This window comes from Chiloscyllium punctatum, chromosome 11 (genome assembly GCF_047496795.1).
Source record: "Chiloscyllium punctatum isolate Juve2018m chromosome 11, sChiPun1.3, whole genome shotgun sequence".
Lineage (NCBI taxonomy): Eukaryota > Metazoa > Chordata > Chondrichthyes > Orectolobiformes > Hemiscylliidae > Chiloscyllium > Chiloscyllium punctatum.
In genome coordinates this window covers 52993586-53017628 of record NC_092749.1, presented here as the reverse complement: position 1 = coordinate 53017628, position 24043 = coordinate 52993586, and the positions used below count along the sequence as shown (strand labels likewise).

Sequence of the window (24043 nt, the reverse complement as noted above, 5' to 3'; positions counted from 1 at the left end):
AAACATTTTGCTGCATCTTCGCTTCGGGCACTATTAAGGCAACTGTTTTAATAACCAAATAAGTTGATGAAAATATAATTTCCCCTTCATTAAACTCTCAATGATGCCAAAATCCAAACTCTCAAACAAAAATGCAGCCCAGTCAGAATGCCATTTATTTCACACAAGTAAACACATTCTTTATTCAAACATGCTGACAAAAGAACAAAATTTTCCCCAAATTTGATAAAGTTGGAAAACTGAACTGAAGTCTCCATGCTCCTTGAGAGTTTGCCAGATTGTTGTGTCACAGTTTTTATTTCGTTATTCATGGCATGTGGGTATTGCTGACTGGACTGGACCAACATTAATTGCTCATCCCTAGATGCTGTTGGGAATCTGATGGTGAGCTACCATCTTGAAGCATGACACCACAATGTCGTTCAGTGACAGTGAAGGAATGGCGACATATTTCCGAGTCAAAAAGGCTTGGAAGGGAACTTGCAGGAAGTGGTGTTTGCATGTTATCTGCTGCACTTTCCTTTTTAAACGAGTGCTTTATAGATGGTGGAAGGGCACTGGGGAGTCAGCAGTCGAGAGTGTGGTGCTAGAAAAACACAGCCGGTTATGCAGCATCCGAGGAGCAGGAAAATTGACGTTTCGGGCAGGAGCCGTTCATCAGGAATGAGGCTGGGAGCCTCGGGGGTGGTGAAGAGAGATAAATGGGAGGAGGGTGGGTCTGGGGAGAAGGTAGCTGAGGGTGCAGTAGGTGGATAGAGGTGGGAATAAAGATGATAGGTCGGAGAGGGGGGTGGATCGGATAGATATAAAGGAAGATGGACAGGTCATAGGGACATTGCTGAGCTGGAAGGTTGGAACTGGGGTAAGGTAGAGGTGTGAAAATGAGGTAACTGGTGAAGTCCATGTTGATGCCCTGGGGTTGAAGAGTTCTGAGGTGGAAGATGAGGTGTTCTTGCTCCAACTGTTGGGTGGTGAGGGAGTGGCGATGGAGGCGGGCCAGGACCAATCAACCCACCACCCCATGGCCAAACATTTCAACTCCCCCTCCCACTCTGCCAAGGACATGCAGGTCTTGGGCCTCCTCCATCTCACTCCCTCACCACTCAACGCCTGGAGGAAGAATGCCTCATCTTCTACCTCTGGACTCTGGCATCAATGTGGACTTCACCAGTTTCCTCATTTCCCCTCTCCCCACCTTACCCCAATTTCAACATTCCAGCTCAGTACTGTCTCTATGACCTGTCCATCTTCCTTCCCCCCCCTATCTACTCCACCCTCCTCTCTGACCTATCACCTTTACCCCTACCTCAATCCACCTATTGGACTCTCAGCTACTTTCTCCCCATCCCACACACCCCCCCCCCCCCCCCCCCCACCCCATTTACCTCTCCACCCCCCAGGCTCCCATCCTCATTGCTGATCAAGGGCTCCTGCCCAAAATGTTGATTCTCCTGCTCGGATGCTGCATGACCTGCTGTGCTTTTCCAGCACCACACTCTTGACTCTAATCTCCAGCATCTGCAGTCCTCATTTTCTCCTGTGGGGAGTCAGCAGGTGAGCTGCTTGCTGCAGTAGTCTGAGCCTCTGACCTATCATCACAACCACAGCATTTATATGGCACATCCAGTTCAGCTTCTGCTTAGTGGTGACCTGGAGGATGTTGATAGAAGGATCCTCCCTGTAAGGAGGTCTTCACTTGATTGCCCTTGTGGGAAAAATCACTAAGCCAGTTATAGTGGGAATCCCGCAGGCTGATATCACTCACAACCAGGATAAATTAATAGGGAGTAGTCCATCCTGGTAACATTTATTTTAGCTTTCACATCCGAAGTACAAGACATTTGTCACCTCACACATGGTCAATGGGGTATTCCTGATAAGATCGGACCTTTTCTGTTACTTAACCTCCTTCCCCATCCCGTTTTTGCATATTGGAAAGGAAGTCAAAATGCACGTACGTTGCTCAGGTAGGGCACATTGTAATTGGAACTATATAATAGATTAGATTAGATCCCCTACAGTGTGGAAACAGGCCCTTTGGCCCACCAAGTCCACACCGATCCTCCAAAGAGTAACCCACCCACCCGTGGGCGGCACGGTGGCACAGTGGTTAGCACTGCTGCCTCACAGCGCCAGAGATCCGGGTTCAATTCCCGTCTCAGGCGACTGACTGTGTGGAGTTTGCACGTTCTCCCCGTGTCTGCGTGGGTTTCCTCCCACAGTCCAAAGATGTGCAGGTCAGGTGAATTGGTCATGCTAAATTGCCCGTAGTGTTAGGTAAGGGGTAGATGTAGATGTAGGGGTATGGGTGGGTTATGCTTCGGCGGGGCGGTGTGGACTTGTTGGGCCGAAGGGCCTGTTTCCACACTGCAAGTAATCTAATCTAATCTAATCTAACCTGTTTCCCTCTGACTAATGCACCTAACTGGGAGTTTGCACATTCTCCCTGTGTCTGTGTAAGTTTCCTCCGGGTGCTCTGGTTTCTTCCCACAATCCAAAGATATGCAGGTTAGGTAAATTGGCCATGCTAAATTGCTGATAGTGCCCAGGGATGTGAAGATTAGGTGCTTTAATCAGGGGCAAATGTAGAGTAATGGGGAATGGGTTTGGGTGGGATACTTTTCTGTGATTCGGTGTGGATTTGTTGGGCTGAAGGGCCTGTTTCCACACTGTAGGGACTCTACTGGAAATACATCGAGGCTGTTTTCAGAAGAGTAAATTCTGTTTATTTTTGTCAGTCTTTTGTATTCTGTTTCCTCCCAAAGGCATTGGATAGAATTGAATGCTTGCAAAGGGATCTTACCCTGTTGGCTGGAGAGCTGGCAGGAATCACGCACTGTCTCTTGTGAGGTGGGTCCAACCAGTTAAATGTCCACGTATGGGTCTTCCCTGAGTTTAAGGACCCTGGGGCCAAACTGTGAAATGCTGGTCTGTTAGAAGCTGCTAGGTCTGCAGTGCAGGCAATATCGTCAGGAGCAGCGGCAGATGCTGTCAAATCACCCAGCAGAGCCCCAGAATCAATAAGGGCACTGAGGCCAAATATAAGTGTGAGAGAGAGAGAGAGAGAGAGGTAACAGGGTGGGTGGAGGGTGTTGGAGGCAGGGACAAAGAGTGTTCCCCTGCCTTTACTTGTGTCCACACATGAAATTCTAGCAGAGGTTTGGGTAGCAAGAACTGCCACCTTAAGTGCATGACGGAGTTTTAAGTTGCCTAATTCTTGCGGTTTTGCTTGTTTGGCAAAGAGGAACACAAACTCATGAAAAAGGATTTTATCTTTAAAATTGGAAGTGTTGTGCTGCACATCTGCAAGGACACGATCTAATCTATCTATTGCCATCTTGCCTTTATTATTAAGTAGAAAGCCCAATTTTGCAAGGTATAAGAGAAGACTGAGTGAGTGACCAGTGAATTGTGATCAAGTGAGATCATGCTCCGATTCTAAAAGGCCGAAGATGTAAGAAGAGGGAACAGGTGAGGCAGTTGAGTAGGCCCTGAAGGAATGGCTGAGGGAGTTGAGTAGGCCCTGAAGGAATGGCTGAGGGAGTTGAGTAGGCCCTGAGGGAATGGCTGAGGGAGTTGAGTAGGCCCTGAGGGAACGGCTGAGGGAGTTGAGTAGGCCCTGAGGATGAATGAGCCACCTTGGGGAGTTGACACAATCTGCTTAAATACTACCTTATTAACATAAGCATACCATCTCCAAATACATAGACACATTTATTACTTGTTCCAATGAACTTTTAACACCAAAGGCTCATTAAATCTTTTGTCATTTATAAATATCTGTGTACGATTAAAATGCTAAGTAGAATCTATCTGGTCTAAATTCTGCCCTTGCAGCAGGTTTGCAGATGGCCTAGAAAGGTCTGTTTCTAATCTTTTCTTAAATATATGGAATAATTTTAACAACTTTTGTAAACTTAGTGACCTCCAAAAGTACTTTTCCTGAAATTCTATTACATCCAGTATGTGAAACAGAAATAGAAAGTAAACTTTATTGCTTTACAATTAATGATCTAATTTTTAGGTTATGCAGATGTCCTCAAATACCGAAGTATATTGATCAATATCCACTTGACAGAAGTGTCTACATGATGTTTCTGCAGTGCTATTTCTCATTCTCTGGCCATTTTACTCAATAAAACTATGTGAGTTCAACAATTTGCAACTCTGTTGCTAGAGTAACGAAACACCATTCACAAGATGCAGATTTGAATTCTACTCTCATTCAGCGTTCAATTACTAAAATACTCCAGAGCTGAATGTTACTTTTCTAGTCTGTTGCGTTCAAATGTGTTAGACAACACAATTAATGGTAACATCCTCTCTGTACTGGAGGGAGATTAATGTTAGTGTTAGCGATAGCGTTAGCTTGTACAACGGAGCATTTGGCCTGCAATTTGCTGGAGTAGGCCAACTCAAGGTGACCCTGTTCATTCCAAACCCTTTTTTTCAGAATCTTGCAGTTTAAAAATGTTGTGCAAAGTAACTTGTTGCAAGTGCGAGTTGATAATGGAGTGACAAAGGTAAGGGAATCAGCCAAGACCTCATTGATTGGCAGGATTGACATTGGATCCAATCCAAAATCCAATTTTGATTGAAAGACTGAAAAGGATACGTTGGAGAAGGACAGCAAATTAGAATCAACTTGGGTACAGGAAGAGAACTAAAGAGGTCAGAAACAGATTTGATTAAGGTAAAGAGAAAAGAGACAGAGAGAAGAGGAGTAAGGAAATATATTTTTTTAAAAAGCCATTCTAAAATACTGAACAATTTACTGCCTAAAGAACTGATACTTAAATATTTAAATTGTTCAGATTTTGAGCCAGAGGTTGATTGGTGTTGCATTAATAACGACCACTTGTTAAACAGATGCTTATTCTTAATTGTTAGACTTCACTTTCTGTAGCAAATTCTGTAGGTGATTAATTTGCAAATCTTACACTCCTTATCCTTTTTTTAAATTTGTAAGATGCTGTTTGTGTAAAGCAAATGGTGGAGTGATGTAATTAATTAGCAAATTCTGGAGATTTGCTGTACCTCTTAATCCCGAGTCCATCAGTTGATTTGTGAGTTAATAATGGTGGGCATCATTAATAAACTATTACTTTTCCAATAGAATCCAGTCCATTTTCTTTAGTTATTGTCTGGCGTAGGAGATCTTGAATGATCTGCAGTAAAATGTTTGTCTTGCCTCATTCAAGCTGCTCTTCAAGAGGAATGTAGAGACAGGCTTCGAAGGAATAACTGAAAGCTTAAAAAAAATGGAAACTGGTGTCTCCTGTGATAAAACTACCAAATATTGTAAGCACTCTGCTCATGAGGACCTGGACATTTGGAATGACATCTTTTAGTTTTAGCAAAACCTTGTAATAAAGGCGCTGTTTGATATGCTGGAAACTGTGATGCGCACTTGGGTTTAAAGTAGTAATTAAATCATTACAATTCAAGCACTTAGAGGAGTATTAAGTAAAGGCTGCCAGTTTGTACCTGCATTCCAATCTGGCACAGTAAACACAATCAATTGAACATGATAATAGCCCCTAGATGTTCATGTGGGCTGCCGCTACTTGTGCAGATGCTCATATGATTTTAGTACCTTAGCGAAGCAGATAATAATAGGCTTTATAGAACAAAATATTTTAGATACATTAACAGAATTAAAGTAAGCAGATTGCTTGCACTTGTATTTCATATATAAATGATTTAAATTTGCATAAAGGTACATCGTAGATTCTTTGAAATGTTACTGAGAATCTCCTTCAATAGATTGTAGTGGACACAACACATTCTTTAAAAGAATTAAATTTGCTGGCTACTATGGAAAGGGGAGTTGGGTGGGCATGGTGTCACTTCATGAATTGCTTCTTCAGGTGGCCAGCACAGACACCGATGGGCCAAATGGCACCTGTCCATTCTAAGATCCTTGTGCATTATTGCAAAAACATTTCAATGGTAATTATTGAAGTATTCAGATTGTATCTTGACAGAATTAAGTTTATCCAAAATTATATGTTAAATGTTACTTGTGATGTTGTCCATTTGTTGAGAAAGTTGATAAACTCTTCTCTTGCTGGACTTTTATCACCCTAATCCACTAAGATGTACAATTATATGTGCAGCTGCAGGATTTCCCAGCATACTACTTGTAAATGATTTGACTCAGAAGGCCTGTGAACTGGCCTTCCCTCCAGTGGTAAACATTATGACTGTTACAGCCTAGATTATTCCACATGATATGTTTTAAGATCATTAATGCGGGATTAAATTTATATTTTATTTAATGGTATGAATAAGTTGGTAGCTTACTCATTGAAGCATAGTGAATCAAAAAGAAACATATTAAATAAGTTGTCTGAAGTATTTCTTTAAAACATTTTAACTAATATTTTTGTATGTGTGAATTTAGGAGGTAAGCTGTGGTCGTATCTAAGTAAATTCCTCCAGAAAAAATCAGAGGAAAGTTTTGAATCTCGTGACGTGGACAGACATGGCCCCAAATCAGTCACTGTACATAATAGTTTCACTGGCGATCAGTCAAGCACTGAAGGCATGAGCAGCAGTGTGGGCTCATTGGGGAGTGACCTTGGAAATATGCTGCAGTGCCTCCCTTGGAAGAGTAATCTGACGTCAAGCTCACAGGATGATAGCAGTGCCCCGGATGAAGATACAAAGGACCATTCTGCTGACTTATTGGGATCGCCATCATCGGACTCTGAAGTCGTTGAAGAATGTACCAGTAGCTATCTTACTTTGTGCCATGAATATGAACAGGAGAAAGAAGAACCTGACAGTCTAACTTCTGAAACCTTTTCGACAATTAGTGAAAATGCACCCACGAACATGGGTGTGACCCCAAGGTCACATTCCCTTCTTAGTAATGATAGTCTTTGTTCTCCTACTACAAGCCAAGAGCTTCGGTTCTTCACAGAGGACATCAACACTGACGATTTTAGCCCAACGAAAACCTCTGAGTCTCTAAATCTGTCCAAAAATAGCCCAATGGAATTTTTCAGAATCGATAGCAAAGATAGTGCAAATGAACTTCTAAGCCTGAACCTAGCAGAAAATTTCCAAAATGGAAAAACAGAATCAATGCCAATTTTGCATCTGGTGCCTGAAGTCGTTGATAAGAGCAGTTTTGATATGATTGAATCTAAACTGGATTCAGCTAGTCTTTTAGCCCCAGAGACCTGCAGCAGAGGATCCTCCAGTGATTCTGTACCAATCATCTCCTTTCAAGATGCAGCAGGTGGAGAGACCAGCAGTTGTGAGGAGGGTAGACCTGATCTATTAGTGAACTTACCAGGTTCTTTCGAGGAAGGTGAGGAAGTTGGATTTCTTTCTTCAGATAAATACAGTGTGACCAACATTGATAATACAGAGAATAGACTGTATGAAAAGCCTGACGTTTTACAAATTAATTACAATATTGATGATTGTGTGAATTCACAAGGAACACAGGGACAAATTTTACCAAAGGAAGCTGGCTCTTATGATGCAAGTGTAGAACGTACCTCATCACAACAATTACAACCTCCTCAGAATAGAGAGGAAGAAAGTCCGTGCATGCAAATCAATGCTAGCCTGTGCGTTGAGGAAAAAGAACTTCATTCCTTGTTTGCCATTACCCATGCTGAAAATATGCCTTCGTGTCGCACTGTTGCATCTGGTGACACCTCAGACTTGGCAACCGTCCATAGGGATCTGAGCCATATTCCTCAACTACGTGGCTATGTCAGCCCTTGCGTTAGAGATTCAGGTGAAGAGAGTTCAATTTATTCTGGTCACAAGAAGGTTTCCCTAACTATGCAAGAAAAACATACAAATGAAAAAGGTATTTCACAAGAGGAGCAAATCTACAAAGGCGGAGACCCAGACAGTGTTCCACATTCTGAAGGCACAAGTGAAAAGGCAGTGGGAGAAAGCCACACTGCCACAAAAACAGATGGAGACAAGTTAGTCTCACATTTGTTTAAAGAGCTGGAAGAAAGTTTTGTGCAAGCTTCCAATGCTCATATTCCAGAGAGCTCCATTCAGCGTTGGGCAGCAGAGATAGCTGTAGCCCTTGATGCACTTCATCAAGAAGGAATCATATGCCATGATTTGAACCCAAACAACATCTTGCTGAATGACAAAGGTCAGGAACTTTAGCAAATGCATTTTTTTCCTGATATCTTTTGCTGTTGCTTACTTGCTTCCAATTAAGTGTGTGGGCGTTTTATCCTATAATTAATATCTTCATTTCCTGTCTGAAGCCGCATTTCCAGTGCAGTGAATTCACCCACAGTAATAGCCTCTAGTGCTTAATGATGCCATTATTCTTAATGATACTGTTTTTTAGCTACAAAAGAATAATTACAGTTCACTTCTACAGAAAATGTAGGAAAAAATTGTTTTGATTTCTCATGTCATTTTGTTTTTAGGACACATTCAACTGACGTATTTTAGCAGATGGAGTGAGGTAGACGATTCCTGTGACAGCAGTGCCATAGAGAAAATGTACTGCGCCCCAGGTTAGAACACTTAGTTGCATATAAAGTACTCTGTAAGCCTTCTCTTCTGTCTATTATGCAGCCCACATACCTTTCTTTATGTGTGCAGTTCATTGGTATGCAAAACATTTCTTTGCAATTAAAAACTGTGACATGGTTAGAATGTATTATTTCCCCCAAACCATTTGCTTCTTATGTAAATTTTGTATTAAGTTGTGATTTTATAATTTGAAGAAAACTTTGAGTACTCTCAGATTCTCTGAAAAGGATGTTGCATTTGGAGGAATAAAACTGTATTTGTACTTAATTTTAAGTTACAGGTAAGTCACGGAAACAAAAGATCAGAACACTCCTTTTTCATGAATCACTTTCAGGAGCTAATGGAGATCTCTGTCACTGACCAGAAACTTGATCAATTCGTTATGTACACTTAGGCCCAAACAATGCAAATTTCACCAGAAAAGCAGATGGCCAGATTTGACATTCACTGGTGTTCCCATCACTGAATCCCACTCTATCAACATCCTGGGGGTTACTGTGTTGACCAGAAAATCAACTGGACTTTCCGCATAAACACAGAGGCTGCAAGAGCAGGTCAGAGGCTAGGAATACTGTGGCGAGTAGCTCACATTCTGACTCCCCAAAGTCTGTCCATCATCTACAAGGCACAAGTCAGGTGTGTGAGGAAATACTCCCCGCTTGCCTCCAACAACATGTAAGAAGCTTGATGCCATCCAGGACAAAGCAGTCTGCTTGATTGGCGCTACATCCATAAGCATCCAATCCCTCCACCGCCAATGCTCAGTAGCAGCAGAGTGTACTATCTGCAAGATGTACTGCAGAAATTCACCAAAAATTCTTATTCAGCAACTTCCAAAGCCATGATTCCTTCCATTTAGAAGGACAAGAGTAGTTGATATCTTTTGCTGTTGCTTACTTCCAATTAAGTGTGTGGGTGTTTTATCCTATAATTAATTAGCTTCATTTCCTGTCTGAAGCCGCATGTGAATTCACCCACAGTAATAGCCTCTAGTGCTTAATGATGCCATTATTCTGAATGACATGTGAACACCACCCCCTTCAAGTTCCCCTTCAAGCCACTCACTATCTTGACTTGGAAATATCTCACTGTTCCCTCACTGTCACTGGAATTCCTTCCATAAGGCATTTTAGATCAACCTACAGCATGTGGGCTGTAGTGGTTCAAGGCAACTAACCACTACCTTAAGAGCAACTGGGGACAGGCAATAAATGGTGGCCAGCCAGTGGCGCTCATGTCTCGGGACTGAATAAAAAAAAATCTAAAGTTATCTGTTAAAATGGGGTTTAAAATTGCCAGCATAAATGTGCGTAGCATCAAAGCGGCTACGCGATGTGTTTCAACGCTGGCCTTCCTGGCCAACGTCAAAGCCGATATCCTGTTTCTGCAGGAGTGTGGGATACCGCACCTCAGCAGTTACAGGAGATGGTCGAGCTTGTGGGCCCACGGGCCGTCAGTGTGGTCGGGGGGCAACGATAGCCGCGCCTCCGGCCTGGGTATCCTGTTGCGGGGAGGCAACTTCACCATCTCCGAGGTTAAGGAGGTGGTGGGCGGGCGCCTCCTCGTCGTGGACGTCAAATACAGAAACGCTCCCGTGAGACTAATCAACGTGTACGCCCCAGTGGGTAAGAGTGAACGGTTGGCCGTCCTGCAACAGCTTCCACTGCTGCTGGCTACGTCCAGGCCGGTCATTCTGGCCAGAGACTTCAACTGCATCATTGATGCAGATGGACGATCCGGCGGGGGGGACAGTAAACCGGACGCTACGTCCAGGGCCCTGATAGAAACGGTCAAAGACGCCAAGCTGCACGACGTCTTCAGCGCCCCTGCAGATGGAGCGCAGCGTAGATACACCTGGTCACGGGCAGACGGGTCTATCCGCTCAAGGATAGATTACCTGTTTGTGTCCCGAACGCTCTCGGTCAGATCCACCGACGTCAAGCCGGTGTTCTTCTCTGACCACTGCCTCCTGCTGGCCGACTGTCACCTACAGGACGAACAGCGGGCGGGCAAGGGAACGTGGAAACTGAACACTAAGCTGTTGACCCCGGGAAACATCGAAGAGCTCAAGAGGGATTACGCAGGTTGGAGAACCGTGAAGCCCCTCTTTGAGTCTCCAGCGGACTGGTGGGAAACGGTAAAAGGGAACATCAAGAGGTTCTTTATCCTCAAAGGTGTCCAGGAGGCGAGAGAGAGGCGGGGAAAACTGTCCCAGCTCCAGGAAAGTATGCAGAACCTGCTCCTGCTGCAGACGATGGGGGTCGATGTCACGGAGGACCTCAAGGAGGTGAAGGGCCAGCAAGCCTCGCTCTTTGCCTCGGAGGCCTCCAGGATAATCTTCCGGTCCAGGGTCCGCTCGGTGGAGCAGGACGAGACGTGCTCACGTTTCTTCTTCCAGAAGGTGCACAAAGAGAGCTCCGTGCTCAGCAGCCTGAAGAAAGAAGATGGCTCGGTAACGTCATCTCAGGCTGACGTCATGAGGATCAGCAAATCCTTCTACGCCAGCCTGTATGACTCGAAGCCGACCGACAGCGCGGCCTCCCAGTCGTTCCTGTCCTCTATCACGGAGGTCCTAGATGACGGAACACGAGAGAGGCTGGACCAGCCGCTATCTCTGGATGAACTGACCAAGGCCCTCGAGTCCTTCGAAAAGAATAAAACTCCCGGAAGCGACGGCTTACCGGTCGAGGTTTATTCCGCTCTTTGGGACTTGATCGGCCAGGACCTGCTGGAGGTGTATGTCAGTATGCTTCGGGCAGGTACCATGAGTGAATCCATGAGGAAAGGCATCATCACCCTCGTCTACAAGCGGAAGGGGGAGAGGGAGGAAATTAGAAATTGGAGACCGATCTCACTGTTAAATGCAGACTACAAAATCTTGTCAAAGGTCATCGCCAACCGGGTCAGGTCTGCTCTGGGATCGGTGATCCACCCGGACCAAACCTGTGCTGTACCGGGCAGGAAGATCTCTGAGAGTCTCGCACTCCTCAGGGATACGATCGCCTACGTGCAGGACAGGGGGGTGGACACCTGCCTCATCAGCCTGGACCAGGAGAAAGCCTTTGACAGGATATCGCATACATATATGAGGGATGTCCTCTCCAAAATGGGCTTTGGGGAGGGAATCGGAAATTGGATCAGACTGCTCTACACCAACATTGTCAGTGCAGTCTCAATCAATGGGTGGGAATCAGATAGCTTCCCTGTAAGATCTGGAGTCAGGCAGGGATGCCCCCTCTCACCCGCCTTGTTTGTGTGTTGCATAGAGCCATTTGCCGAATCCATCAGGAAGGATGCGAGCCTGAGAGGGGTGACTATTCCTGGCAGCAGGGGCCTGCAGGTTAAGGCCTCCCTGTACATGGATGACGTCGCTGTTTTCTGCTCGGATCCGCTGTCCGTGCACAGACTCGTGTGCATCTGTGACCAGTTCGAACGGGCCTCGGGGGCCAAGGTAAACCGAGGCAAGAGCGAGGCCATGCTCTTCGGGAACTGGGCCGACCAATCCTCTATCCCCTTCACCGTCAGGACTGACCACCTGAAGGTGCTGGGTATTTGGTTCGGGGGGGCTGGGGTGTGCGCCAAGACCTGGGAGGAGCGGATCAGGAAGATGAGACAGAAACTAGGCAGATGGGGGCAACGGTCGCTCTCCATCGCGGGAAAAAACCTGGTCATCAGGTGTGAGGTACTCTCAGTATTGCTATATGTGGCACAGGTCTGGCCTATCCCCAGGACCTGTGCCGCCGCAGTCACCCGGGCCATCTTCCAATTCATTTGGAGATCAAAGATGGACCGGGTCCGAAGAGACTCTATGTACAAAGACCGGTGCAATGGGGGAAAAAACACGCCCAATGCCACCCTCACCCTGATGGCCACCTTTGTGTGTGGCTGCATCAAGCTGTGCGTGGATCCCCGGTACGCAAACACCAAGTGTCACTACGTACTGAGGTTCTACCTGTCCCCGGTGTTGCGAAGGATGGGCCTGGCCTCGCTGCCGCGGAACGCTCCGAGTAGTTGGACCGTTCCGTATCACCTGTCCTTCGTGGAGAAATTTATGAGGAAAAACACCTTTGACCACAAGTCCATCAGGAAGTGGTCAGCACGTAGCGTCCTTGAGACCCTTCGGGAAAAGGAGAGGGCGGATCCTGTCGAGCGGTTCCCTGAGCAGACTGTCAAAGCCATTTGGCAGAATGCCTCATCGCCAGAACTTTCCAACAAGCACCAAGACGTGGCTTGGCTGGTGGTGAGAAGGGCTCTGCCCGTGAGATCCTTTATGCACGCCCGGACTCTCTGCCGCACCGCACGCTGCCCTCGAAGTGGCTGCGGGGGGGACGAGACTGTCACACACCTCCTTCTGGAATGTGCCTATGCAGAGGAAGTCTGGAGAGGAATGCAGTGGTGCTTGTCGAGGTTCGTCCCGAGCAGCGCCGTGACGCGGGACTCCGTGCTCTACGGCCTGTTCCCCGGGACTCACACCGAGACGAACATTAACTGCGCCTGGAGGATCATCAACTCGGTGAAGGACGCTCTCTGGGCGGTCCGAAACCTGTTGATCTTCCAGCTGAAGGAGTTGACCCCGACCGAGTGCTGCAGACTGGCACATTCCAAAGTCCAAGACTACGTGTTGAGGGACGCGCTGAAGCTTGGGGCAGCTGCCGCCAAGGCGCGGTGGGGAAAGACCACCGTGTAAGATCGGCCTGCCTAAAGAAGAACAGGGGGCCCATACAGACGATTTTTTTTGGGCTCTGCTGATGCCTCAGCCAAATATATGTATATATACAAAATTGAAAAATGCACAGGATTGTAAAGGACAAGGATAAAGTCGAATCTGTGTTTGTAAATATGGACATATGTATGGCATGATCAAATGTACAGACCATCAAATCATTTATGAATAAAGTATATTTTTGAAATAAAAAAAAAATCTGTTGGGTGCGATGAGGCTGATTTTGGGAATTGCTTTGCATGGGAAATTGAGTATATTTTCAATGAACTACAGCATTGCAGGTAATTGGCAGTGGATTAGAAGCCAGTGTATAGATAAGAATAGAAAATAACATTATTTATTGGGAACATTTGGTCAAGAATTGCTCATCAGGTGATTGGGGAGCAGTTTGCTTTGGGTGAAGAGGTGCATGAGGGGAGTGTGACAGGATCTTTCTCAGCTGGAATCATGGAGAGGATTATCTGAGAGATTAGTGATTGTGATTTCATGTGTTTGGTTTGGATTTGACACCACTTTAAGTTCAATGGCTAGTCAATTGGTCACAATATCTTGTTCTAAGTATTTTGAATGTAATGACTAGAGTGGTTTTGACTTTGAGTTATGGTGTAAAATGTTGAATCAGTCACTTATTATTTGTCATTTCTGATTTTCTGTTAACTTGAGATGCCATGGGTGGCTGATTTCAATATTGTCCCTGTCTCTACATTCATCCAAAAGCAAAATGGCCTCAATGCTTCAATTATTTTCAATTTATAATTAAGGTGTGAATGAGAAAGGTGGAATCTAATTCACAGATTTTCGGATGTTTTAATTTCATTTTAGTTTGATGAATACAGACATGTGGAACCTTTGTGATAATAAGAGAACATAAGAAATGGGTTAAGCAGAGGATAAGGAGGAAAGAGTCTCAGAACGCACAAATAACCTTGTAAGAACAAATATGAACTGATGCTTGAGAGGATGGTGAGTTAGTCGACAATAAAAAAAATTGGTGGGAACACTGAACAAATACTTTGTAGCAATGTTTGCAAGTGATAAACTTCCTTTATTTGGGGAATAAAGGCCAAAGACCGCACTTGCTGGAAATCTGAAACAGTTTGCTGGAGAAACTTGACTCTATGATTTGGAGGTCTAGGCTAGGAAACCAAAACTCTTCTCAAACTTCCTAAAAACACACTTGTGTTTTTTAATGTGTTGAATATCTTTGGGATAGACCTTCCTTTAATTGTGTAAAATCATTAGCTTAGATGTTGTCTGGCCTAAATGTCCTCTTACAAACTCCTAATCAATTACTGAGTTCCGTCTTGCTGCTTCCAGCCTTCAGCCTTCAGCTCAGTATCTCCCCAGCTTGCTGTTTCTATTCCACTACTTGTTGCCTCTTGTCCCCTCTGGCTGCTGCTTCAGCCCAGCCACCTCCCTTTCCCCTGTTCACTGTGTTTCTCCTGTCTGCCTGCTGCACCCACACAGATCCACACGCACCCACATCTCTCCCTGCCACCTGCCCACAGTGTCCATCCTCGTGCTTGCTGTCTCTGTCTCCTCCTCCTCCTCTGTCTCCACCCTGCCCAAAAACGCACACATGCAAGCCCCTTGCCACTTTGCACATTTCATTTTAACCTCTTTCTCCAACTGTTCTGTGAATGATTTGTGCACAAAAACGTTGGGGCTTGCAGAGCCCCTTTTTAGAAATGTGCCCTTTTTATTTTATTACTTCCAAACAAAAGTCAGCCACTGCTCCCAAGTCTTGCGTGGCTCACTGAGCAACTTAAGGCACATTGTTGAGAGACTGCCCATCGTTCTTGAGGTAGTAGGTTCCTGGTCCAGGGTTTTAGGAACAATCGCAAGCTCAGGCTCTCTTTCTGCATTGAGGGCCTGGCTTCTGATTCAGTTTTTATTGAAGAGCTTACACAGTTGGAGAGCGCATCTCTTCATCTCGAGACATCTTCTCCCTCACTTACCTGGAAGAGCAGTGTCTCTCATGCTAACGTGTTTCCTATTGTGCTCCGTCCCAGATGTGAGAGGCCTCTTGCTATCCTCACCCACACTGTGAGCTACTTTTGGATCACAAAAGAGTCTGTTCAGAGAAAGTCATCACTGTGTGTGATTTCCCCCTTCCTCATGTCAGTATCCCAGAGCTGTTGGAAACTCTGTCTCTCGTGCTTTAGTGTTTCAGGCAACTGGATCAGTTACATTATTTTGTTGATTACATTTCCATTTATTCTGTTCTAATTGATTATCACTTAATCCTCTGCCTAAAAATACTATCCTCACTTGGCTACTTTTATGCTGTAAGGTAACAAGACTTATGTTTGCTCTAGCTATTGGAAGACCAAATAAAAGTCATATGATCAAAAGCAGTCCTTTTGTTTTTGTTCGTCCATGGAATGCTGATGGTTAGCGATTCCTAACTGCCATGAGGAAGGTGGTATTGACCTGCCTTCTTGAACCGCTGGAGTCCTAGGTGTTTAGGGACATCCATATTGCTGTTCTGAAAAGGAAGTTCCAGAAGTTTAACCCAGTAGCTCTGCGGGAATGGCAGTCTATATCCACGTCAGGATAGTGAACCTGCAGATGGTGATGTTCCCATGTACCGATTGCTGTTGTCCTTCTAGCTGGTGAGCGTCACAGCTTTAGAAGGTGCTATCTGAGGGCCTTAGGTCTGTTACTGCTGTTCAAATTGCTGCCACTGAGCATCAGTGATACATGTGATGCTGTTCAAGTGGGCTGGTTTGTCCTGGATGGTGTCGAGCTGCTTGAATTTTGTTAGAGCTCCATCCATTCAGGTAGTTGTGAAGTAATCAATCTTATTCTTTACTTGAGTCTTGTAGGTGTGGACAGGTACTGGAGAGTCAGGAGGTGAATTACTCCCTGCAGGATTCCTAGCCTCTGACCAGCTGTTGTAGCCACTGAGTTTATGTGGCTAGTCCAGTTCAGTTTTTGGTTAATGCTAATCCCCAAAATGTTGCCATTGGCCAGGTATTATATAGTAATTCAGGATTTGCGATACTGACAAGTTAATTTGGGTTGTATTAACTTAGTGGCTAATTGGTCTATTATTCAGATTTATTCAGTATTTTGTTTAATTTGCATATTCTACATTTATTTTGTGCCATTCAACAGTCTACTGTTACAGTGATATCAGTTAAAATTTCATTTTAAACTGGTCTGAAATTTGTCAGCAGTATTGATTTTTCTGGAGTCTCATCATTTTCATCTGTGCACACAGGTGGATTGAAACTGATTTTGAGGAATATTTTCTGATAATTGGCGAGGACAGCTAAATAGGGTCTTGTTGCCAAACGTGACAGTATGTTAATATGAATCAGAGTCAGCATACTTCTATGGAAAGAACTGTAATATAAGCAACTGACCTGCAGGAGATGTCATGCACTGCTGATGAAATCCTTAGCAGCAATGCATACAAATGGTGTCCTCTGAAAAGAACTGCAAGCACAATAGCCTTCAAGTAAATGATTGACCAGACTAAAGAAGTTACAGATTGACTTGGGATTAAATACTTAAATGCAGAAGGCTCATTTCTTGTCCAAATGGGAATGTTGTATTAGTTCTGGTTTATTTTTTTAAAACTCCCAACAAGTGCTGAAATCTGGATCCATAGCAATTCTAAGGAATCGTGTTCACATCCATCTTGCAGATTTATGTCATAAATTTTTTTTTTCAACGCTGTTATATGCAGAGATACAAATATCTGGACAGGGGAAGTAAGGCAGAGAATAAAAGCCGAATATTTGTAAGACCATGTATGCAGCCTGATACTATCTTATGTGAAGTTTCTAAATATGTTAACTGCACCTCCCCCATTAAATGACTACTATTCAGATGACAGCACATTCTGTGTTTAAGGTGACCTTGTACCCTTTAGTCCTGTAGTCTGTACTATTAATAATTTGACAATGACCCATATTCACGCAACAAAAATCACCAGATGTGTGTTATTGTAAAAGATGAGAATACTTTGATTAATTCAAAGGCATCAATCCTCATAATTAGCATCTTATGGTGAGGTGCTGTTCAGTTGCTCAATGTGCTTTATTTGTAAATCCATTTGTTTTGTGGATTTATTTCTTTGAACAGGCAACATTTAGCTATGATGTTCCATGATTTTAAAAAAAAGATAATATAACACTTCTCTCATTTAGAGTTGAATTTATATTAAAAGGATTTACCAGCTGTTAGCGCTCTCTTCTCCCCCCCCCCCCCCCCCCCACCCCCGTACACGTGTGTGTACACACACACACAACCGCAGTTATCCAATTTACTTTTAGATTGAATGCAGTGACAAGCAGATCACAATTAGTCAACTACCTGGGAAAAGAGATGGGTTAGATGGTCAGTAGAATTAACAGTGCAGGCTGACCACTCTGCCAGCATTAAAAATGGCAAATAGCAGGAGAATCATTTCACTTAAATCAGCGAAAACACCCTTTTTAAAAACAACTCAGAATTGCAGTATTAATAGCTCCGTCACAAGCAACAGTAACTGTGGCTTGTCACACATTGAAAAGCTAGTGTTGTGGGATGATTGTCATACAGCAATCGAGATTCAGGTCACTTAATAATGATCAAAGGTGAAACCCTGAGAGTCGTATTGTTCCCTTTCTGATATCTCTGTTTTGGGAACATGTTCTCTTCTCAAAGGCCTCCATTCTTTAGCTCGCAGTTCGACCAATAAGAATAAATGGCTGCTTTCCTCTCTTCAAATGGAGACTGTTCCAATTTGTACAGCTATCCATGTAGCACCACCACATTTTGATCAAATCAGTTTTGTTTACCTAAATTCTCCACTGAAACTGCATTTGAAAATGTTAGAGCCAGTATTGGCCTTGTAATTGCCATGTTTGTGTCTGAAAATGGAGCAGTATTAGTTACAGAGAATCGAATGAGTTTTGGTCCCACCTCATCTCTCTGGTTTTAGGCAGATTTCTGGTGGACAGATGTTTCGGGCTACGAGAGCTCCAGTGCAAAGGAAGGAGCAAGGTGCATTAACTCGTGTCAATGAGAGCACTGCTGTGATGTGGTTGTAGACCATTTTGCATCCTACAGGTGTCGGGGTGTTGAGAATCCAAGATACTCATGAAACTCTGTCTGGAAGAAGCAATATGTTAGAAAATCAATTTTTTTGCAATGGCAATTTTATGTTTGGGGTTCTGAAAGGTATTAGCAAGGAAGTAAATTGAAAGGGATTATTATTTGGTTGTAGTAGCTGGGGGAAGGCGAGAGAACGAAGAAGTAGCAACCAGCTTTGAATATGTAGTAGCCTTTTGAATGAAGAGAAATCTTCATTCTTTGTCCCATGCCAGCAGCATGCTGGAGACCTTCCATGTTGGGATTCAAAGCTGGAAGGAAGCTGCTGATCAGCAGTCTGTTTTCTCATCAGCAGTGAATTTTTAATCACTGAAAACTGCAGCTTTCACACCCAGAACTGGTAACAGGGCATCTAGAAAATCATCATATGATTGGACAGAGTCAACATGGATTTGTAAAAAGGAAATCATGTTTAACGAATGTTAACTTTTTCAAAGCTGTAAAGAAGATCTAGCGAAGGGGTATATTTAGATTTTCAATAAAATATTCTCTAACCTGTCTCCGAAGAGTTTAATTTTAATCCATTCATTGTCCACAGGCTAGCAGGCCCATCATTAATTGCCCATAAGAATGTGGTGATGAGCTGACTTCTTGTATCACTGCATTCCATGTGGTGAAGGTATTCCCACAATATTGTGGGATAAGGAGATTCTGAATTTTGACTTGGATGATGATCAAGGTACAACAATATATTTCAAGAACTGTGGAAGCTTCAGATGATTGTATTCCCATGCATCTGCTGCCTGAGCTTCTGGATGGTAAAGTTTGTGAGTTTTGATGATGTCAGATAGCCTTGGCAGGCTGCTTTGATGTACCTTATAAATGGCACGCATTGAAACCATTGGGTGCCTGTGGTGGACAGGGTGCCAGTCACTTGGACTGTTTTTTGCTCATGATGTTGAATTTCTGAATTGTGCTTTGAAGATGTTGACAGGCTTTGGGGGTCAGGAGATGGGGTCCCCATTACAGAATACCCAATCTTTGACTTGCTCTTGTAAATGCAGGATGTATGCTTCTGGTCAGTGATGACACTAGGATGTTGATAATGCCGGATTGTGTAATAATATTGTTAAATGTTAATTCAGGGTGAGGCAGGTTGAATGAACACAAACTACTTCATTACCAGAAGAGTGAAATAGAATTCTCTTCAGCCATTGGTAAACATCCCCATTTATAATTTGATGATTGAGGGAAGAATATTGATAAAATAATTAAAGATTGGTGTTGGTAATGGGCAAGTTGTTGGAGGGAATCTTGAGGGACAAGATGTACATATATTTGGAAAGGCAAGGACTAATTAAGGAGAGTCAACATGGCTTTGTGTGTGGGAAAACATTTACTCATGAATGTGATTGAGGTTTTTGAAGAAGTGACAAAGAGGATTGATGAGGGCAGAGCAATAGATGTGATCTACATGGACTTCAGTAAGGCATTCAACAAGATTCCCCATGGGAGACTGCTTAGCAAGGTTAGATCTCATGGAATACAGGGAGAACTAGCCATTTGGATACAGAAGTGGCTCAAAGGTAGAAGACAGAGGGTGGTGGTGGAGGGTTGTTTTCCAGACTGGAGGCCTATGACCGGTGGAGTGCCACAAGGTTCAGTGCTGGGTTCACTACTTTTCTTCATTTATAAATGATTTGGATGTGAGTATAAGAGGTATAGTTAGTAAGTTTGCAGATGACACCAAAATTGGAGGTGTATTGGACAGGGAAGACAGTTACCTCAGATTATAATGGGATCTTGATCAGATGGTCCAGTGGGCTGAGAAGTGGCAGAAAGAGTTTAATTTTAATAAATGTGCGATGCTGCATTTTGGGAAAACAAATCTTAATAAGACTTATGCACTTAGTGGTAAGGTCCTAGGGAGTGTTGCTGAACAAAGAGTACAGGGTGATAGCTCATTGAAAGTGGAGTTGCAGCTAGCTAGGATAGTGAAGAAGGTATTTGGTATGCTTTCCTTTATTGGTCAGAGTATTGAGTACAGGAGTTGGGAGGTCATGTTGTGGCTGTACAGGACATTGGTTAGGCTACTGTTGGAATATTGCATGCAATTTGGTCTCCTTCCTATTGGAAAGATGTTGTGAAACTTGAAAAGGTTCAGAAAAGATTTACAAGGATGTTGCCAGGGTTGGAGGATTTGAGCTATAGGGAGAGGTTGAATAGGCTGAGGCTGTTTTCCCCGGAGCATCAGAGGCTGAGGGGCGACTTTGTAGAGATTTATAAAATTGAGGAGCATGGTTAGGATAAATAGACAGACAGTTTTTTTCCCTGGGGTCGGGGAGTGCAGAACTGAAGGACATAGGTTTAGGATGAGAGGGGAAAGATATAAAAGAGACCTAAGGGGCAACCTTTTCACGCAGAGGGTGGTACGTGTATGGAATGAGCTGCCAGAGGAAGTGGTGAAAGCTGGTACAATTGCAACACTTAAGAGGCATTTGGGTGGGTATATGAATAGGAAGGGTTTGGAGGGATATGGGCCGGGTGCTGGCAGGTGGGACTAGATTGGGTTGGGATATCTGGTCGGCATGGGCGGGTTGGACTGAAGGGTCTGTTTCCATGCTGTACATCTCTGACTCTCTGACTGTATGGTTCGGTCTAGGGTGATGCCCTGAGAGACTCCTGCAGTGATGTTCTAGGGCTGTGCTGATTGGTTTACAATAACCATAACCACCGTCCTTGTGACTCCAAGCATTGGAGAGTTTACCCTGATTCTGATTTAACTTCATTTTGGTAGGGCTGCTTAATGCTTCATTCAGTCAAATATTGCTTTGATGTTGAGGACAAGTACTTTCACCTCCCCTCTGTGATTCAGCCCTCTTCTCCATTGTTATGGAGCAGAGAAACCTGAATACCTTGTTTGTTTTAACCAATAGACCTGTGCCACAAAATTTAACTTTTTAGTTTGAATAAAACAAAAGACATTAATTTGTAAAGAACACATTAAACAAAGCAAAGACAATTCACATTATAGCAATCAGCTTCAGTGTGCCTAGATTTCCAAATTTTGATTTCCCAGACCTCAGGATTAGTTTATTTCTGTTTAGAAGCAGAGGGGACTGTTTTCTGCTGCTGTCCTCTAATATTGCATTGATTGAGAGTGGATTATGTGACAGTAATTGTCTGGATTGCATTTGCCCTTTTTTCGTAGACAACATTATATAAGATAAAAACAATGACTGCAGATGCTGAAAATCAAATACTGGATTAGTGGTACTCGAAGAGCACAGCAGTTCAGGCAGCATCCAACGAGCAGCGAAATCGACGTTTCGGGCAAAAGCCCTTCATCAGGAATAAAGGCAGTGAGCCTGAAGCGTGGAGAGATAAGCTAGAGGAGGGTGGGGGTGGGGAGAGAGTAGCATAGAGTACAATGGGTGAGTGGGGGAGGAGATGAAGGTGATAGGTCAAGGAGGAGAGGGTGGAGTGGATAGGTGGAAAAGAAGATAGGCAGGTCGGACAAGTCCGGACAATTCAAGGAGACAGTGCTGAGCTGGAAGTTTGAAACTAAGATGAGGTGGGGGAAGGGGAAATGAGGAAGCTGTTGAAGTCCACATTGATGCCCTGGGGTTGAAGTGTTCCGAGGTGGAAGATGAGGCGGAAGATTAGTGGACCTGCACATCCACTAATATCATTTATTTTATCCGTTGCTCCCGATATGGTCTCCTCTACATTGGGAAGACTGGGCGCCTCCTAGCAGAGCGCTTTAGGGAACATCTCCGAGACACCCGCACCAATCAACCAAACCGCCCCGTGGCCCAACATTTCAACTCCCTCTCCCACTCCCACTCTACCGAGGACATGGAGGTCCTGGGCCTCCTTACCGCCGCTCCCTCACCACCAGACGCCTGGAGGAAAAACGCCTCATCTTCCGCCTCGGAACACTTCAACCCCAGGGCATCAATGTGAACTTCAACAGCTTCCTCATTTCCCCTTCCCCCACCTCATCCTAGTTTCAAACTTCCAGCTCAGCACTGTGTCCTTGACTTGTCCGGACTTGTCCGACCTGCTTATCTTCTTTTCCACCTATCCACTCCACCCTCTCCTCCTTGACCTATCACCTTCATCTCCTCCCCCACTCACCCATTGTACTCTATGCTACTCTCTCCCCACCCCCACCCTCCTCTAGCTTATCTCTCCACGCTTCAGGATCACTGCCTTTATTCCTGATGAAGGGCTTTTGCCCGAAACGTCGATTTCACTGCTCGTTGGATGCTGCCTGAACTGCTGTGTTCTTCCAGCACCACTAATCCAACATTATATAAGAGCCTAGGAAATAGAAGGAGTTGACCATACAAACCCTCGATCTGATAACCGTTGATTTTCTGCTTTGTCTACACGGAGCCATCCTGTCACCATAACCCTTGATTCCTGAAAGATGTACCTGGGCAGTTTTCCACTTTGAGTAAGTTTCAAGGCTGTGTTGTAGTTGTATTGAATAAGCTTGGCGTAGCTAGTTCTGGAGCACAAGTCTTCACAGCAGCAACAGCATGATTTTGTCCAGACCTACAACCTTTGTTATACAGAGGAACCTCGATTATCCAAAGGACACGGGCGGGGGGAGTATTTCATTTGGTTAATCGAATGCCAGACAACGTAGTTTAGCCGAGCATCGGGACCCTACGATTTTGCCGGATAAACCGAAATTCAGATAATAGAGATTCCTCTGTATTTAGTATGTTCAGTGAATGAATTAGTTGAAGATTATTTTTTATCCTACATAGGATATGTGTCCCCACCTGGACCAGCATTTATCGTCCATACCTCGCTGTCCTTGAAAAGTTGATGGTGATCTGCCTTGAATCACTACAGTCATGGGGAGGGAGTTAGAGGAATTTGATCCAATGCCAGTGAAGAAACAGGGATATGTTTCCAAGTTAAGATAATGAATTGCTGAGAAGAGAATTTTGCAGTTGGTGGTGGCGATGTTTCTATGTATCTGCTGCCCTTGTCCTTCTAGATGTAAGTGGTCATGTGTGTGAAAGGATCCTTGGTGAATCTCTGCAGTGCATCTTCTAGAATGTACACATTGTTGCTATTGAGTGTCAGTGGTGGAGGGAGTGGATGTGGTGCCAGTCATGCAGGCTGCTTTATCCTGGATGGTATCAAGCTTCTTGAATGTGGTTGGAGTTGCACTTATCCAGACATGTGGGGAGTATCCCATCACACTTGTGTCTTGTAGGTGACAGACAGGCTTCAGGGTTTCAGGAGGTGATTAACACACTGCTGGATTTGTAGTCTCTGACCTGCTGTTGTAGCTACTGGGCTTCTGGCATGTTGAGGACCCCGGGAGGAGGCTGAAGTGCATCATTCTTTAGGTGCTTCTGGCTGAATTCTGGCGCACACTTCACTTGATGGTAATGGTGGGGTGAGGTGGTATGCCAGGTTACCGTTTGGAGTTTGTGGCACAGTGGTAGTGCCACTAGATCGGCAAAACAAAAGTCTAGGTTGAAGTCCACCTGTCTCTGACAGCCTACTCTACATGGGAATGACCAGATTTGAGCTGCTAGATCTGATCTGAATTTGTTTTATTTAATGTGGCAGTAATGTTGCACAATACAATGGAGGGTTCCCTCTGAGGGAATTTTCTCTTGACTAGGTCATTACATTCGGTAAAAACAATGACTGCAGATGCTGGAAACCAGATTCTGGATTAGTGGTGCTGGAAGAGCACAGCAGTTCAGG

At 44.3% G+C, this 24043-nt stretch overlaps 1 protein-coding gene across 1 annotated transcript in view; it reads left to right on the top strand.

The window, feature by feature from the left end:
* The window catches only part of rps6kc1 (ribosomal protein S6 kinase polypeptide 1), a 176883-nt gene that overhangs the window by 132901 nt on the left and 19939 nt on the right, over positions 1-24043 (top strand). The window contains exons 12-13 of the mRNA XM_072580801.1: positions 6407-8137; positions 8424-8513. Coding sequence (XP_072436902.1) covers positions 6407-8137; positions 8424-8513 — 1821 coding nt within the window. The remainder of the gene's footprint in view (positions 1-6406; positions 8138-8423; positions 8514-24043) is intronic.